General features: G+C 44.3%; 1 protein-coding gene across 1 annotated transcript; it reads left to right on the forward strand.

The window, feature by feature from the left end:
- Nucleotides 1–114: 114 nt before the first annotated feature.
- On the forward strand, nucleotides 115–8,538 carry LOC115837073 (putative cyclin-Y-like protein 3). Its single transcript, XM_030821876.1, has 4 exons — nucleotides 115–198; nucleotides 298–405; nucleotides 4,446–4,612; nucleotides 8,332–8,538. Exons 1-4 carry the CDS (start codon nucleotides 115–117, stop codon nucleotides 8,504–8,506), a joined length of 534 nt encoding a protein of 177 aa, XP_030677736.1. The 3' UTR covers nucleotides 8,507–8,538.
- The last annotated feature ends 8,533 nt before the right edge of the window (nucleotides 8,539–17,071 follow it).

Raw genomic sequence — 17,071 nt, forward strand, 5'->3', positions numbered from 1 at the left:
CAATCTCTGTGAATAGAACTAGAAAACAATTTAAATTTAAATCAGTTTAAATGCTATAAAAAGTTAAAAACTTCCTTCTTCACATATGATAGCCACAGGGCTACCATAGGGCCTATGTTTGCAGAAAACCAAAAATATTTTAAGGTCCTGCTGTTTATATTTTTAAAATTAAAAGACATTTATCCCATCAGAATTGTTGTAAGGGACACATGGGCACAAATGTGAACATTGCCATCTTAAGAGTTCTTAAAAAGTTTTCTTGAGTGGATATTTATGTTGCCTTTTTCCTTCTTTCAGGAAGAGAAATCCTTTGAGCATGATCCCAAATGCAACTGTATTTTCAGATATTTCCGTACTCTTTTTCAACTCATGAAACTAACAGCTCCATGTGCAATCGTAGCTTTGGTAAGATATTTCTTATCTATAAAGCATCTTTAACAACTGGTCTCCTACACAGGGTATGGCCGTGTTTCTAACTAAAAGTAGATTCCTGGAATTATCATCAGATCTTTTAAGAGAAACCTGTGCAAGCAAAGTAAATACACGTATTTGAATTTAATCTTCATTATGGTTTAAAATGATGCCATTGCTTTTCTTATCACAGAATAATTGCTATTAAAGGCAGCAGGAGAGATTTCTGGTTTCTCCTTCAACAGATTCCAATGTAGATCTCAGCTGAGTCCCAAGCCATATTCCCTGGGCACTTCTGATGCATGCTGTGACTGGGAGCTGCTGCTCTGAATGCTTTGTTGTTCCTGCTGCCCTTTTGTGCCTGCTCCATAAATTGCCCAGGAATGTGGTACCAGTAAGACTTGGACACAGGCTTTGCTAGATAGCCTGCTAAGCTGCAGCTGCGTCCTTACCTCTACATCATTCTCACAGAATCACTGTGGTGAGACTCATTCTGAATAGGAAGTCGTCTTCAGATGGCTGGGATTGGTTTACCCCTACCTACACTGACCTGTAGAGGAATGTCAACCACACAGCCAGGAGAGAAAAGATACTTAGAGCAGTACCCTCTCCTTTAGCATCTGGCTAGAGCTTAGAAGAGAAGGCTTTTGCTGGGCACCTGCATAGAAACCCCTCCGTGGGCACTGGATGAGACGCAGGCCTCTTCGTCGAGCTGCAGGCCGTTTGGAATGCTCAGCACCTGCTGGCAGGAAGCAGGAGTGGAACTTCCAGCTGGAGAGAGAGAGAGAGCTGATGCTGGAGGGAAAGCTGGATTGGAAGAAGGGGTGTTCATTGTAGACAGGCTAAATTTGGTGTGCCTGTAAGATAGCAGAGTGGCCGTGTGCAGTCAATATTTGGATCATTGGGACAGCAGCATGAATCTGAACTGGAAATAAGGAATGAAGACTAAGAGCACCTGCTCAAGGCTGGGCACAGTGGCTCACACCTGGAATCCCCGCACTTTGGGAGGCTGAGGAAGGCAGATCACCTGAGGTAGGCGGGTCACCTGAGGTCAGGAGTTCAAGAGCAGCCTGGCCAACATGGTGAAACCCTGTCTACTAAAAAATACAAAAAATTAGCTGGGTGTGGTGGTGGGCACCTGTAATCCCAGCTATTCAGGAGGCTGAGGCAGGAGAATCACTTGAACCCGGGAGACGGAGGTTGCAGTAAGCCGAGATCGCACCCCTGCTCTCCAGCCTGGGCAACAGGAGCGAAACTCTGTCTCAAAGAAAAAAGAGTAGCTGCTCAAATGCAGAGAAAGTGTTTAGAATGAAAGTGAAGAAGCCGGGCATGGTGGAGCACACCTACAGTCCCATCTACTCAGGAGGCCGAGGCAGGAGAATCCCTTGAGATCAGGAGTTTCTGTCCGGCCTGCGCAGCATAGCAAGTCCCCATCTCTAAAAAGGAAAAGAAAAGGAGGACAGAAGATAGCTCTGTAAGGACTACCAGCATGTAAGGGACAAGCCTCCAGTAAAGTGGCTAGAGTGGGAGGAGGAAGAGCAGGAGAGGATAATAAAAGAAGAACAAAGGATAGGAAAGGCTGTGGTCACAGTGCTAAATGTTGCGAGAAGTTGTCTGTTCCATAAACACCCCCTGGATGCCGACCCTGTCCCACTCTTCTAAGTGCTGGGGAAGAGAAGAGGACAGGTTGAACACAGTCCTTGTCTTTATGAGCTTATGTTGTAATGAGGAAAGCATTTTTTTAGGTTATGGAAAATAGCAAAACGATAAAGCAGGATAAAGACAGTGTGATGGGAGGGGCTCACTATTTCAGAAAGGATGATCAGTAAGAGCCTCTCCAGAGAGGTTACATTTGAACAGTGACCTGACTATAAAGTGAGGACGATAAGGAGTGCTGGCATGACAGGCAGTGGGATGAGTGCAAGGACTGAGACAGGAACACATTTCATGTGTGTTCAAGGAACAAACATCAGGGCCCCGTGTGGTGAGAGGAATGAAGGAAAGAACAGAAGAGATGAGGCCGCACAGGCAGTGCCACAGCTCCCAGAGCCCTTTGGCTTGCAGGCCATAAGAAGGAGTTCAACCAGTTTGATGGGGACACTCAGTTGAGCAGGGGAGTGCAGTGTTCTTAATTTAAGAGGTTATGGCGACTGCTTTGGGGAAAGCAGACCACAGTTGGGAGGAAGGTTGGAGCAGAGAAGAGGACCAAGAAGCAACTAGGGTGATATAGGTGAGCCATTACCCATGGTGGCTCAGAATCTGAAGCAGGCAGCCTACCCGTGAAGGCAGGCATAGAGGGATTGCACACAGATTGGAACAGGGTAACTCACACGTAAATATTAGTCCCCAGGAGCTAGGCCAATGGCCATTCGCTGGACAAGATTAAGGCCAGCTTGGGGAGTGGAGCCTTAGGGTGAAGGGCTCTGGTTTGTAGGCGTCAAGACCCCGAGGATCTTGGCAAGAGGAGTCTCAGGCAAGTGATGGGGGTGGGTGAGGTGGGTTAATGAGAGATGGGAGGTGAGGAGCTGGCAACAGGGCCTGATGCTGTAAGCAAATGAGAGGATGCCTCTGGGGAGCTGTGGGGAGCAGGATGGGAACAGGAAACACATTTGTGTTGGGGGAAATCTCTGGCAGAGAGGGTGAAGGTCTTCAAGAAGAGGTGATTTGGAGAAAAGTATTCTACAAATGTGGGATGGGATCCACCGTGCTGACAGAAGAGTTGGTGTTAAAAAAGGAGATTCTTCACTGACCCAGGAGGGCAAGGGGTATCAGTGAGTGTCAGCAGCTCCAGCTTACCAGTAAAGGTGACAGGAAGTTGAGGGCTCACCAATGCTGTTCAAGTGCTCTCTAATGAATCCTGTGGAGTTGAACCCTGGGAGGGAGGGTCATTCCTAGGATACTCGATATTGCAGAGTTAGGGGGAAAGGGAGCAGAATCTCTCATAAGAACATATCACGTTCCACAGCCATTTGATTTTGAAAACAGTTGAGTTTGGAGAACATTGCCAGATCTGAGCCACCGATATATCACCTTCGGACAATAAATGAACTCTCTTAAAATGAACTGTTCTCCTTTGGTCTTGATACAAAGACTTCAAGTAGCATAGAGACATACTCTTCTGCAGAGCACCCTCTGGGGTGGCCACGCCTCACAGCTCACCTCTGTAACCTTCACTCAGCTGGTCCCTCACCCAGTTCTTTATAGGATAGAGATTGGAAAGATAGAAAATGCTTTCTGAGATTGTCTCACAAACTGCTTGGCAGGTTGAGAGGAACCCCAGGGATACAGAGGCCGACAGCTGTCTGTACCTAAAAACCAACCGAACTGACTGAATGCAGATCCTGTAGGACAAGAAACGAGTTTTCATGAAGTGATTGTGGAGACATGGAAAATAGGGGCTGTGAGCAGGACCCTCCTTTCACACACATGCATTCCTTAACAAGGCACTGAATATGGAGATTATTTCTGAGCCACAGAGACCTGCACTTGTCATGCTGTCTGCACGGCAGGCATTGGGAAGTGCTCTTGACCCGCAGTTCCTCAGCTGGTGTCCCAAGAGTGGGTTAGTTATTGTGAAAAGGAGAAGACAGCAGTGTTCTCCGTATCACTTGGGCGTTACATTTTCAAGCATGGCACACCTGTAAAATTCCTACCTGCCAGCCAGGTGTGACGCCGCACACGGACGGCACTGGAGTGTTTCCTGAACAACCTTAATCTGCACTGGGCCTGAGTTTGTGCTGCCTTTCATGAGTGTGAAGGTGCTAATGGTGCCTCTCTTCATGCCCACAGGGATGTCCAGTCATCCCTGTGACCGAAATTGGGCTGGAAATGTCTATGGGCAGAGTAGGCTTCAGAGGTATCTCAGTATGACTGTGATTTGGCCTCTTGCTTTGTCTGAGCAAAGTCTCTGCAGAGCATAAGAATAAAAGGCACTTACTTTCTGGTCAAAACCAGAAGAAATCTTTCATTCTTAAATGTTCGTATCACCACACTTAAACTGAACTGAAATCAAAGAGCAGCGTTCTATTTTGCAGGTGTATGTTGAACGACTTCTAACTAATGCTAGCATCGATCTTTGTCCTACTAATTGGAAAAAGATTGTCCTTGGAGCCGTGCTTCTTGCCTCCAAGGTTTGGAGAAATGGTGGTCTGTGGAGTGTGGATGACAGCCAGAATCCCAAGGACATTGCAGTTGAGAACATGTGAGTTTGTAAGATTTTGGCGAACAGTGTAACCAATTTCCATACCTCATTTGCTCTCCAAGTTAACATTGTAAAAAATATCTTTATAGGTTTCATTGTGCAGATAAAGGAAATAGGCATAAGACAACAGACTTCTCTCTATCCAGCTTTAGTGTAACAGTTTATATTTTCCGGCATTCATGGGTAGGTCTTGATGTGTTATTGTTGTAATAACCTCCTGGATAAACTGAAAAGTATTTTTCTGATTGTTTTTTGGCAACCCTCTTACAAGTGTCCTATGAGAATGACACAGCACAGTAAATATCTTTACAGGTTTTTAGAAGCTATCTGCCAGTTTCAGTCCCTTTTTAAAGGGCGAACATCTGGCCTTTGAAATAATTGGCCACACTGTTAAGGTCTTAAGGACTCTGGACTGTGGAGAAGTTTTAGCTTCAACCTAAGTCCCCCATCGTGTAGTTGCTTTTGCTGGTCCTTTCCTCCCCCTTTTATCTGAAGATCTTTTTTTATAGGAACCTTGAGATATGAAGGTAAATAGCCATAGATTCCTGTGCCCTGGCCCCTCCCCACTGGGAGCGTTGCGTGTGTTTGGAAATCAGCCTGATGAGTTAGAACCTCCAACGTTCGCCTGTGGTGTGAAAAGCATTTCTGGGGCATCTCCCCATGCCCACCACACTCACAAGGCTCCATGGGTACTCAGACATCCGCAGCAGCACTCTGGGGTCTGGAGTTGCCCATGACAGTGCAAGGAGCCTTCCAGAGGCATGGGGTTCCTCCCAGATGCACCAACACCACACAGCTTCACCAGGACTCTCTTCCAATCCAGCCTCATGACTGCTGTGAAGGGATGGGCCCTGGAGCTGGCAGGCAGGGTGAGCAGGGAGGTGTTTCCAGCAGAGCCTTCCTGGGTGCCCGCTGGACAGTGAGGACAGCTGTGCAGGCTGCATCTGTGCAAGACAAGAGAGCAGCTCTTGTTCACATTGAGCAGCAGCAGCCCATCAAGATCATTCCAGGCAGTGGCACAAGTTAGTTTTGTGACCTTTGTCCATGACTCCAGATAATACTATCATTCTGAATCACCTCAGTGTATGTCTGCAATTGAAGATACAGTGTCTATTGTAGATATACCTCAGTGTATATCTACATTTAAAAATGACCCCTTTGCGGCTGAGCTCAGTGGCTCATGCCTGTTATCCCAGCACTTCAGGAGGCTGAGGCGAGTGGATCGCTTGAGCTCAGGAGTTGAAGACCTGCTGAGTAACACAGCGAACCCCGTCTGTACAAATTTTTTTTTAAAAGTTATCTGGGCATGGTGGCAGGCAACTGTAGTAATCCCAGCTACCTGGGAGTCTGAGGTGGGAGAATTGCCCGAGCCTGGAAGTTGAGGCTGTAGTGAACTGTGATCACATCACTGCACACCAGCCCTGGGTGATGGAGCCAGACCCTGTCTCGAAAACAAAAACAAAAATCTATTTTTGCCACCACTTTGCTAACAGTATAAACCAAGTGATCGTGGTGGTATTTCTGGTAGCCATTTTAGCAAAGAGAATGAATCTGAAGCTAACAGAAGTGCTTTGGACGTTGCAAACACTAAAGTGGCCTTGATCATCATCATCCATTTGAAAACTGGTCCCTTGAAGGAAGCAAGGTTTGTGACTGCCTGAGTTCTCCTTGCCTGCTGCCTAGCCAGAGCTGATTTATTAAGACAGGGGAATTGCAATAGAGAAAGAGTTTAGTTCATGCAGAGGCAGCTGTACGGGAGACCAGTTTTACTATTACTCAAATTAGCCTCTCCAAAAACTCTGGGATGGTTTTTTTAAAGAATAATTTGGTGGGTAGGGGGTCAGAAAGTAGGGAGTGCTGTTGGTCACATCAGAGATGGAATCAGAGAGCGTTGAAGCTGTCCTCCTGCACTGAGTTGGCTTCTGGGTGGGGGCCACAAAACCAGATGAGCCAAGTTTGTTGATTGGATTGGTGCCACCTGATCCCAGTACAGGGCCTGCAAAATATCTCAAGCACTGATCTTAGGTTTTACAATAGTGATATTATTCCCACGAGCAATATGGGGGAGGTTCAGACTCTTGCAGACTTCAGCTGCATGACTCCTAAACCATAATTTCTAATCTTGTGGCTAATTTGTTAGTCCTGGAAAGGCAGTCCAGTCCCCAGGCAGGAAGCAGGTTTCTTCTGGGAAAGGGCTGCTACCGTCTTTGTTTCAAAGTTAAACCATAAACTAAGTTCATCCGAAAGTTAGTTTGGCCTCTGCCTAGGAATCAACAAGGACAGCTTGGAGGTTAGAAGTTAATTCAATAATTCAAGTTATATATATATATATATATGTGTATATATATATGTATGTATATATATGTATATACTTGTATATATGTATATATGTATGTATATGTGTATATGTATGTATATATGTGTATTTATGTGTATATATGTGTATATATATATATAAAATTCAAATATATATATATTTAAATTTCTATAGACTTACCGACATGTGAACAGAAAATTACTTTTGGAAGTAGGTTCAGCTGGGTTTTAAGTTCAGCAAATTAGATCACTACATCTTGGCTCGTGGTCTAACTGTCCCCCTTACAGGAGAACATCAAGCATTTGTTGACTTAGCCACTGGGTAAAATATTAAAAACTTTCAAACCAAGAAACCAAATGTATTGTTCAGATACTACTCATTTTTAAGCAATTAACTCATTACAGAGTTTACTCTGAAAACAGCCAGATTTACTCTGTGCACCTATTAATTTAGCTTTGGTGACGGCGGCTGGATGACCATGTGGCAGAGGACAGCTCCCAGCCCTTTCATCTCCCACTGTATTCAACTCCCCCAAATCCCATTCTGGCCAGGGGTGACAGATGCTGAGCACTTCAGGGTTGCATTCCCAACTCAGGAGCAAGACTGTGTGTATAAGGCCAGGGCCCTACTGGAAATCACATCATAAAATGGGTTTAGTCTAGCCAAAATGTCTCTCCTTGATTTTTCTGCCTTTCAAACTTTAAAGAATATCCTTGCCCTGTCATAGTGGCAGTTTCAACTCTTCATAACACTAAGGTGAGCAGAAACTTGCAGTATGCCCCCTTGACATAGCCTTGTGGGCTGGAGCAGAGGGAAGGGGATCTTTTTGCCATGGAATGCAGCTTGCTTATAAGTATTTATTTGGGATGAATCCTTCTTGTAGCCTTAGAGTTTTTCCTCCTCTGAGATAATACGGTGGCTCTCCATGGGTCCATCTGTTGCCGTGGTGATGTGCCCAGTCCTCCTGTTGGTGCTTCTCTACTTCAGTTAGCCCCTTCCTGTTATCGTCCTGGTAAAAATGCCTGGAGGTCCTTCAGAGCTAATAAATGGCACCCATCATTCCCGTCATGTGATTGCTATTGCGGGGCTTGTGAGTGAGCATGGAGTTTGAATTGTGCAGCTGCCCTAAGGGAACTCTGAAGAATGAGCCCCGAGTCCACAGCAGGAGTGCAGAAGAGGCTTCTACCTTTCCCTCATCCCAAACTTGGGGTGCTGGGATGCAGAAGAGACCCCAAGCAGCTGTGTCTTGTTTGCACATTAGTGTAGGAACCCGACCAGGCAGCCTTTATTTGTTTCAAAACAGAATTTAGAGCATCCTAGTAGCTCAGAATGGTATTTTTAAAGATAACCCACTTGACTAGAATTGTCCTATGTTGGTTTTATTGTGTTTCTCCTCCCCTAGGGGCAAGATGGAGAAGGGTTTCTTAGAGCTACTTGAGTTTAATATTCATGTATCTGCCAGTGACTATGCAAAATATTACTTCGATCTGCGTGCCTTGGCATATGGCCATGACCTGTATTTTCTATTTGGTTCTCTTCACAAAGATAAAGCACAGAAACTGGAGGTAAGGATGTGAAGTCACTTAGTGGAATTTTCCATCGGCCACAAAAGCCAACATCTGTTACAAAATCATATTAAATAGTGATTAGGAAAATGAAAGCCTTAAAATTAACAGACTGAAGAGCTTATTTCTTTGGCATCATATTTCTTATCTGTTAAAGTTTATAGAAGGATCCATATTCTTTATTAATTAATTAATTAATTAATTTTTTGTTTTTTGAGACAGAGTTTAGCTCTTGTTGCCCAGGCTGGAGTGCAATGGTGCGATCTTGGCTCATGGCAACCCCCGCCTCCTGGGTTCAAGCAATTCTCCTTCCTCAGCCTCCTGAGTAGCTGGGATTACAGGCATGTGCCACCACACCCAGCTAATTTTGTATTTTTAGTAGAGATGGGGTTTCTCCATGTTGGTCAGGCTGGTCTTGAACTCCTGACCTCAGGAGATCCACCCTCCTCGGCCTCCCAAAGTTCTGGGATTATAGGTGTGAGCCACAGCCAATGATCCTCCATATACTTTTTTTTTTTCCTGAGATGGAGTTTCACTCTTGTTGCCCAGGCTGGAGTGCAATGGCACGATCTTGGCCCACCACAACCTCTGCAATTCTTCTGCCTCAACCTCCCAAGTAGCTGGGATTACAGGCATGTGCCACCATGCCTGGCTAATTTTTTATTTTTAGTAGAGAGGGGTTTCGCCATATTGGTCAGGCTGGTCTCGAACTCCTGACCTCAGGTGATCCTCCCACCTTGGCCTCCCAAAGTGCTGGACTTACAGGCATGAGCCACCGCACCAGCCAGTGATCCATATTCTTAAAAAATTATTGATATTCTTTCTGCTATGACCATAATTCAGAATATTTTTAATTACATTTAATCTGATTTTAATGGGTTTTGTTTTTAACCTCTATCCATTCAGACAACAATACGTGAATAAATGCAATTGTATTCCTGATTATATCTATATACACAATGCACTTACCACTCTTGACTGTCTTTTACTTACACAGTTTGGAAATTTATGTCATTGTCTACTGTATATAACACAGTGCAGTCCCATGAGTTTATTAGACAAAGCAGTAGTGGCTGAGAAACTTGTACTTAGACTGCATAAGGTGCCAGTGTTTCAAGTACTGTCTGTAGGAAGGACATGGGTTTTTAATGAAAATGGTAACTTTCATGGGGCAACGTAAGATTTCTGGCTTATGACCCTTGGTGGGTATACAGGAAAATTACAACTGAAATAGACACATATAAAATTGGCACTTTTTCTGGTATCTTCATGGTACTTTAGAATAATATGTTTTTCTACCACAATGTGCAAGTAAAGTAGCACCTTATGCTGCTTCAGTCATTAGACTTCCTGGATGTTCCAAAATAGCCCAGCACACACCTGTCTCATTAAAATTTGCTTTGAGTACGTAGTAACTAATAAAGATAGGGTAGAATTTGAATCGCTGAGTAATTGATTTTCTGGCACAAGTGCATGTTTATTATGTTGAAGGAACAGGTGCACAGGTAACAGACGATATTGTTGTTAGGATCTTGTCACAATACTCTTGAAATCTTTGGGAGTCCTATTTTATTTTTTATGTAACTGTATCATTAAGCGATGAGCCCAATTTTAAAATAACTTAATAAAGTAAGTTCCTCTTGGCTCTGGCAATCTATTCATAGCCCTTAAAGGAGAACACCTTAGTGAATGGGCAGGGAGTAGCATCCTCAGAACCTGGCCCTGTAAACCTCAGCCAAAGCAGCTGCAAAGGAACCATCTAAAGGAATCTGTATGTGTGGCTTCTCATCAGCGGTGCCTTTTAAAAAATGCTGGAGCCCGGCCGGGTGTGGTGGCTCACACCTGTAATTCCAGCACTTTGGGAGGCCAAGGCGGGTGGGTCACGAGGTCAGGAGATTGAGACCATCCTGGCTAACACGGTGAAACCCCATCTGTACTAAAAATATGAAAAATCAGCTGGGCACAGTGGCGGGCGCCTGTAGTCCCAACTACTCGGGAGGCTGAGGCAGGAGAATGGCGTGAACCCGGGAGTCGGAGCTTGCAGTGAGTGGAGATCGCGCCACTGCCTCCAGCCTGGCGACAGAGCGAGACTCCGTCTCAAAAAAAAAAAAAAAAAAAAAAAAAATAAGTTGGAGCCCTTTTTTAAATTATACCTGTTTTCTCTTTGATTTACTTTCCTAGGCTGTCACGGCCGTGTGAATACAAAGACTTGCATCAAGATGCCGCTGCAATGAAAAGGTCTGTCAGCATGAACTTCATTGGTATTCGGTGCTCCAATGCCATCTTATCTTAAAGAGAGAAATTAGCCTTAAAAGACCCTGAGCTTCTCAACTGTAAAGAGTAGAAAATATCACTTCTGCTGAAAGAAACAGCAAAATTAGGATTTTCTTTCTTTTCTTTGTTTTGTTATTTGTTTTGTAAATAGTTTTTGTTGTTGTTGTTGTTGTTAGTGTTTAGGATTTTCATCGAGAGGAAGCATCTTCCAGTCAGCCACATTGTGGAACTGGGTGATGGTGGTATGAACAGTGGGTGCCAGGTGCTTCCTGCCCTTCCTCTTCCACTGGGTCCAGATGGCATTCCTAGGGCACCACCTTGAACAACTCTTGGGGAGAAGCAGTGTCACATGGACACGGCACATCCCAGCTCAGAGTCCACAGTCACCCACAGTCTCAAGCAGGTGCCAGTTGTGTCCACAGTCACCCACAGTCCCTAGCAGGTGACAGTAGTCTGAACTGAGCTAGAGCTCAAAAAACTTTAGAATTGGCTCCAGATTTGTGAGAGCACCTGGGTTTGGTTCTCTGTCACTGAGGCACTGAATACATGATGGCCCACAACTCCCCAATGGCTGGGAGAGAGTGGCATCGGGGCGAGGCTGTCATTACTCCAAGCACCAAGGTGGCTCAGGCCTGCACATCTAGTCTTTGGAGGGAATCTGTGCATGTGAAATGAGGCCCCTACGTCATGGTTCTAAAGGAAGAGATGAAATCAGCTCATCTTCCCCCAGGCTGATAATGGTCACACCACCTAGGGAAGCAGTAGAAGACCTGGCCTTGGGATTGTTAGGGGAGCTACAGAAGTGAAAACTGAATTTACCCAGTTCTGGGAAAACAACAAAGGAGGAACATCTGGGTTCAAAACATTATCAGAAGATCATTTTCCCAGCTAATCTTGCCCTGGTGCATTGTATGGTCTCGGCACTTGTCAACAAAACAAAAGCCTCTCAATGATTCTAACACAGGGTCACACCACAACTCACATTTTCCAGTGTACCTCAGTGGTTCAAGAGATTGCTGGTGCTGCCTGCACCTGTCAGTCTGTTCACATATGGAGAGGAGCAGCGGTTCTCACAGGAGCCACTTCTGCATCCTGAGGAAGTTTGCCCACACAGTTCTGGTTGTAATAACTGGTGGCACCCACTGACATGCAGTCAACAATGGGACTCCTATGGTGCACAGGACTGCCCCCTTCTCAATCAAGAAAGAATTTTCTGGCATCCAAAATAGAAGGCGCTGAGGATCAACTGCCCCAGAGTCTACAAGGGAAACACTTTCTGAGACTTTCTTTTTTCTTACAAGACCAGATCCCCACCAATGTGAGACGTTGGATCAAGTTTTTGTGCAAGGGTGGATGTGGGGGGCAGAATCCTAAGATGCCGTTATTATCTCTGCTGTCTTTTGTTACACCCTGAATCTTTCCTTGGGTATGGCCAGGCCTGTGCCTTGTTCTAGACATTTGAATATGGCAAAGTGAGGGAGTGGCTTTCTAGGAGTTACCTTTCCTTTCCTTTTATCGGGAACAATAGGAATCGCTATTTTCTTTTTTGCTTTTATTTTCACAGTGCAGTGGTTTGGAATATCCCACTGATGATTTGTGATTTCCTCCTCCAACCATAATCTATGGCCCTTTATATGTAACTGAATATTTTCATGTATTGATATTTTGTGTCTAAAAATATAATATTAGACTAAACATGTTAAAACATTTCATGCAAAACTTCAGTGGTTGTAGAGTCTACTCTTTGGTGAATACACAAATTTATCTATTTTATATATTAAAAATAGTATTAGTTGTGATAATGATATTTTCTTATCTTCACTTGTTAGATATAGTTAAATTTTTCCAAAATTAATGATATTATATCTTATATTTGATTTAAAATACTACTAGGATATTTAGATTGATAGTTGAAAATAAATGGCAAAATAAGAATTGCTGAAACCTAGTGATAATGTACTTAGGATGGGTTTATTATCTGTTATCCCTATCATTGTTAAATGTTTAAATTTCCATGAAAACCTCTACATAAGAACTTAAAATTTTGTGTAAAATCCTTCATGCCCTGCACTTTAGCTCCACTGCATAATTAATAAAAGGAAAACGGATTCTCCTGTGGGAAGTTCTGCTGGACTCTCCCTTTCTTTTCCCTGCAACATGGGGAGAGCGTTTTGAGGTCACCATGGGGTGAGGCGGCCGTGAGTGTGGGGAGGAGTGTGTGTGTGGAGATGCGTTTCGTGGCCACGATTCTCCCTTGGGTCTTTCTGGTTGTGGGTGGTGGCTTTGAGAATGGTTTCTGAGGATCCGCTCCAGGGGAGTCCTCCGCTTGTGAGGTCTCCCTCTGGAGAGGGAGCGAGGATGTCTGGGGAGGGATTCCTAGGGTCGCCCCTGTGTGACAGAGGCGCCCTGTGCGGGGTTTCCGGGAAAGCATCTTTTTTGGGGTGGTGGGGGGAAGCCATCGCCTGAGTGGAGGGTGGGGCCTGGTCACCCCTGTGGGGTGGGCGGGATGTCTGACGGAGTGCTGAAGGGTCGCCTGTGTTTCGGGGTCGCTGTGCAGCGTCTCAGTACAGCCCTTGACGTGGGGAAGTCATTGTGGAGACTCCGAGGTGGTTGGGACGGGGAAGAGGGCAGCCCGGGCAGTTGCCGCGGTGTGTCAGTGTCGCTGATGCCAGGAGACAGGTTTGAGAGGGGTCTTTGGATGGGAATAATTGTGGAGTCCCCACGTTCCCGGCGGGCGGGGGAAACTCGAGGGTGCTCCAAGGCCAGAGGTCAATGCGGGGTGCGCAGGAATAATCTAGGGGGGCTCGCAGGGGAATGATGGCTCCCCCGAGGGGTAAAGTGTGGAAGGAAGGGGACTCAGCAAGTTAGGTCCTGCAGGGACCTTCTGTAGGTCCTCTGTGAGATAGATCCATGGGGCCTCTAGGGTCGCGCCTACACGGGGCGGGGTATTTTCCCGGCGTCAGACCTTTCTGGGTCCCGGAGGAAGGGCTTCGCCCTCCGCACCGCCCGGTGGAGGCGGCCAGGAGGCCGGGGCTCCCGCCTGGCACACGTGGCACTTGGCAAACTCATTTCGGGGAGTCGCGGTGCTCCTGGGCCGGGAACCTCCTCCAGCCTTGGGGATAGCGGGGCCACCCCTTAAGGGCCGGCAGCAGGAAAGGACGGAGCTAGTCGCGCACCTCTGCATCCTTTTATTATGGAATTGGAATTGGGTTTACTTGGCCGACGGTGCGGAGTGGAGGGTGAGGTTGGTGCTCCCCCTGCTCCTTCTCTGCCAGGGGCAGTTTCCAGCGCAGATCCAAGCCCCTGGGATCAAGTCCCTGGGATCACGCTCCGCCTACTGAAGGGAGCGCGGCCTGGTGCAGGGGGCGGCCCCAGGCTCCCGGGACTGTCAGGGGACATCTGCGCCCTGTGAGCGCCAAGCCTGCCCCACAGCTCCTGAGCCAGCCAACACCGGCGCCCGGTGCAGAACGCGGACCCGCAGCCCGAGCTCCGGAGGTGGACAATTTTGCTCCAGAGCGAGCGGCGACAGGTAGGGCTGTAGTACAAACAGAGGGAATGCGGAGGGCTGGCCAAAAAAATGAAAAGAAAAAAAAGGCAAATGATTGAATGTGGTAGTCATGAAATGTGGAGTTTCGTATTAGATTTGAGTGTTACACTGGGTTCAGAATGAGTGACTACAGTGCAGTTTTAGGACTGGCGGTAGACAACTGTAAAACTCTAGGCAACTGCAGATAGGAGAGTCGTTGATAAACCTTCTGTGAGATATCTCTTTTGATCTGTGTTTGATAAGAAATATGCCCAGCCCTACGAGGACAGCTTTCACATTCCTAACAATCTGAGTCACTCTGAGTCAGAGTGGTCTTCAATAAATTACAATCATTTCCTTTGCTTTTCCGACCTGGTTAAACGAATCGCATGGTTCCTGCCCATTAATACCCCTGCGTCAGTAACCAGATCTTTGCGTGTTCGCTTGCTGCCTCCCTTTTCTTTATTATGGTTTGAAATGGACAAGAAATAGATTTCATTTTTACAATCTGTGACTTGGGTTTCTGAAAATCTTAACCTCAGTGTATGCTGACATGTTAATTTCTTAAAACGCTTTACTGAGGTATACTTTATATAATCACATATTTTAAGTACAACACCAGGCTATTTAGTATATTTATAGAGCCATGCAAGCTTAATTACCACCTAAGTTTAGAATATTTGTATCCCTTAAGAGGAAAATGCATCCTATTTGCATTCACCTTTGCCATGTCAGATCTAGACAACAATCAATTTTATGTCTCTCAGAGTTTCTAATAGCCAGGATCATGGATTGTGTGGTCTTTTGGGACTGGTTTCTTTTCACTTAGCCTAATGTTTTTGGGTTTCATTTCTGTTGTAGCTTGCATCACTACAGAATTCCTCTTGGATGGCAAGTAGCGTTCTGTTGCATGGACATGACCACATGTTATGAGCATTGATATAAGAAGTCTTTGTATGATTATAGGAATTTCATTTCCTTTGCATACTAACTTTGGGTTAGAATTTCTGTGTCCTATGGTGATTTTATGTGCAACATTTTGAGGGATAGCCACATTTTTATTTCGTATTGTTTTGCTGTCAAGGTGGTGCAATATTTTACATTCCTATTTGCAGCATATGTGAGTTCCATATTCTCCACTTCTTTTCTAACATTTGTCATTGTGTCTTTGGTATAGCCATTCTAGTGGGTGTCAACTAGTATTAATTGTGGTTTGACTTGTATTTTCTTAATAACTAATGAAATTGAGCAAATTAATTGTGTATCTTCTATGGAAAGTGTCTATTCAAATCTATTGTCCATTTTTAATTGGTCAATAGTTGTTTTAAGAGTTTTTTATATATTCTAGATACTAGCTTCTCTTAGTTTGGTTTTTAAGACTCCATATATAAATGAGATTATATATATATATATATATAAAATGTTCTTCATAAACCCTAATAGACCCAAATAATGTATACAATTTATTTCTCCCATTAAGCAGCATATTTTTTCATATTCTTTTTGATGTTCTAAAAACAAGTTTCCAATTCAATAAAGTATAATTTATTTTTTCAATAAAATTGTGCCTTTGGTGTAATATCTTAGACATATTTATGTAACCCAAGAATACAAATATTAACTATAAGATTTCTCCAAAGAATTTTGTGTTTAACCTCTTACATTTTGATATATTACCCTTTTTGAGTATTTTTGGGGTCTGCAGTTTGAGGTAGGGGTCCACTTTTTCCTTTTGCAAAGTGTATATTTAATTTTCCCAGCAAAATTTTTTGAAAAGACATTTATTTTCCTATTACAATTTCTTGGCATCTTTGACACAATCAATTTACCATAAATTAATGTGTTTATTAGTGACCCTTCTATTCTAGTCTGTTGGCCTACATGAATCTATACTTATGCTAGTACCAGACTATAACATTGCAGTAAAAATTGATACTGGATCGGTGAGCATGGTGGCTCACACTTGTAATCCAAGTCATTCAGTTGGCTGGCAGCAACCCCTGGTAGGATTCTCGATGGAAGCTGCTTTTCATCTTAGATTTTAACAGAAACTCAAGGTGAAAACTTTTGAAGACTCAAAAAAGCCCAAGTCTCTTAAATTTTTAGTGTAATTTTGGGTATCAGAAAATCAGTATTTTCAGCGTCTCTGAAATCACAATGCAAAAATAGCCCCAGCTTCATAAGGCCAGCCCTTGGTATCTCTGTTCTGCAAAGTAGGGTAAGATGATGCCACAAAAGGCAGGTTGTATGCAACATTATCCTCACTCCAACAACAGAACTATCACACTTTAAGTAATCCAGGGTGTCTTTCAATTATAAGACATAAAGAAAAACTTTCTTGAGAGGAAATTTTACAAATCAGAGAAAAAGTTTCTAGAACATAACATTTACATCTTATAACAAAAAAGTTATATGACCTTATTCTTTCCCTATGAATACATTAGTTTTTCCATAATACTTTTAATTTTTAGCTTGAAAATACCAGTTACTTAAACAAAACAAAGACACAAAACAAAACGCCAGAAATGTATTTATTTTTTTTTTTTTGAGGCAGGGTCTTACTCTGTCACCCAGATTGGAGTGCAGTGGTTGGATCTCAGCTCACTGCAGCCTCAATCTCCCTGGCTCAAGCGATCTTCCCACCTCAGCCTCCTAAGTAGTTGAGACTACAGAGCCATGGCACCACACCTCACTAATTTTTGTTTTTTTGTTTTGTTTTGTTTTGTTTTTAGAGATCGGGTATTGCTATTTTACCCAGGCTGGTCAAGAGATCCACA

Source organism: Nomascus leucogenys, chromosome 2 (genome assembly GCF_006542625.1).
Source record: "Nomascus leucogenys isolate Asia chromosome 2, Asia_NLE_v1, whole genome shotgun sequence".
Classification (NCBI taxonomy): Eukaryota; Metazoa; Chordata; class Mammalia; order Primates; family Hylobatidae; genus Nomascus; species Nomascus leucogenys.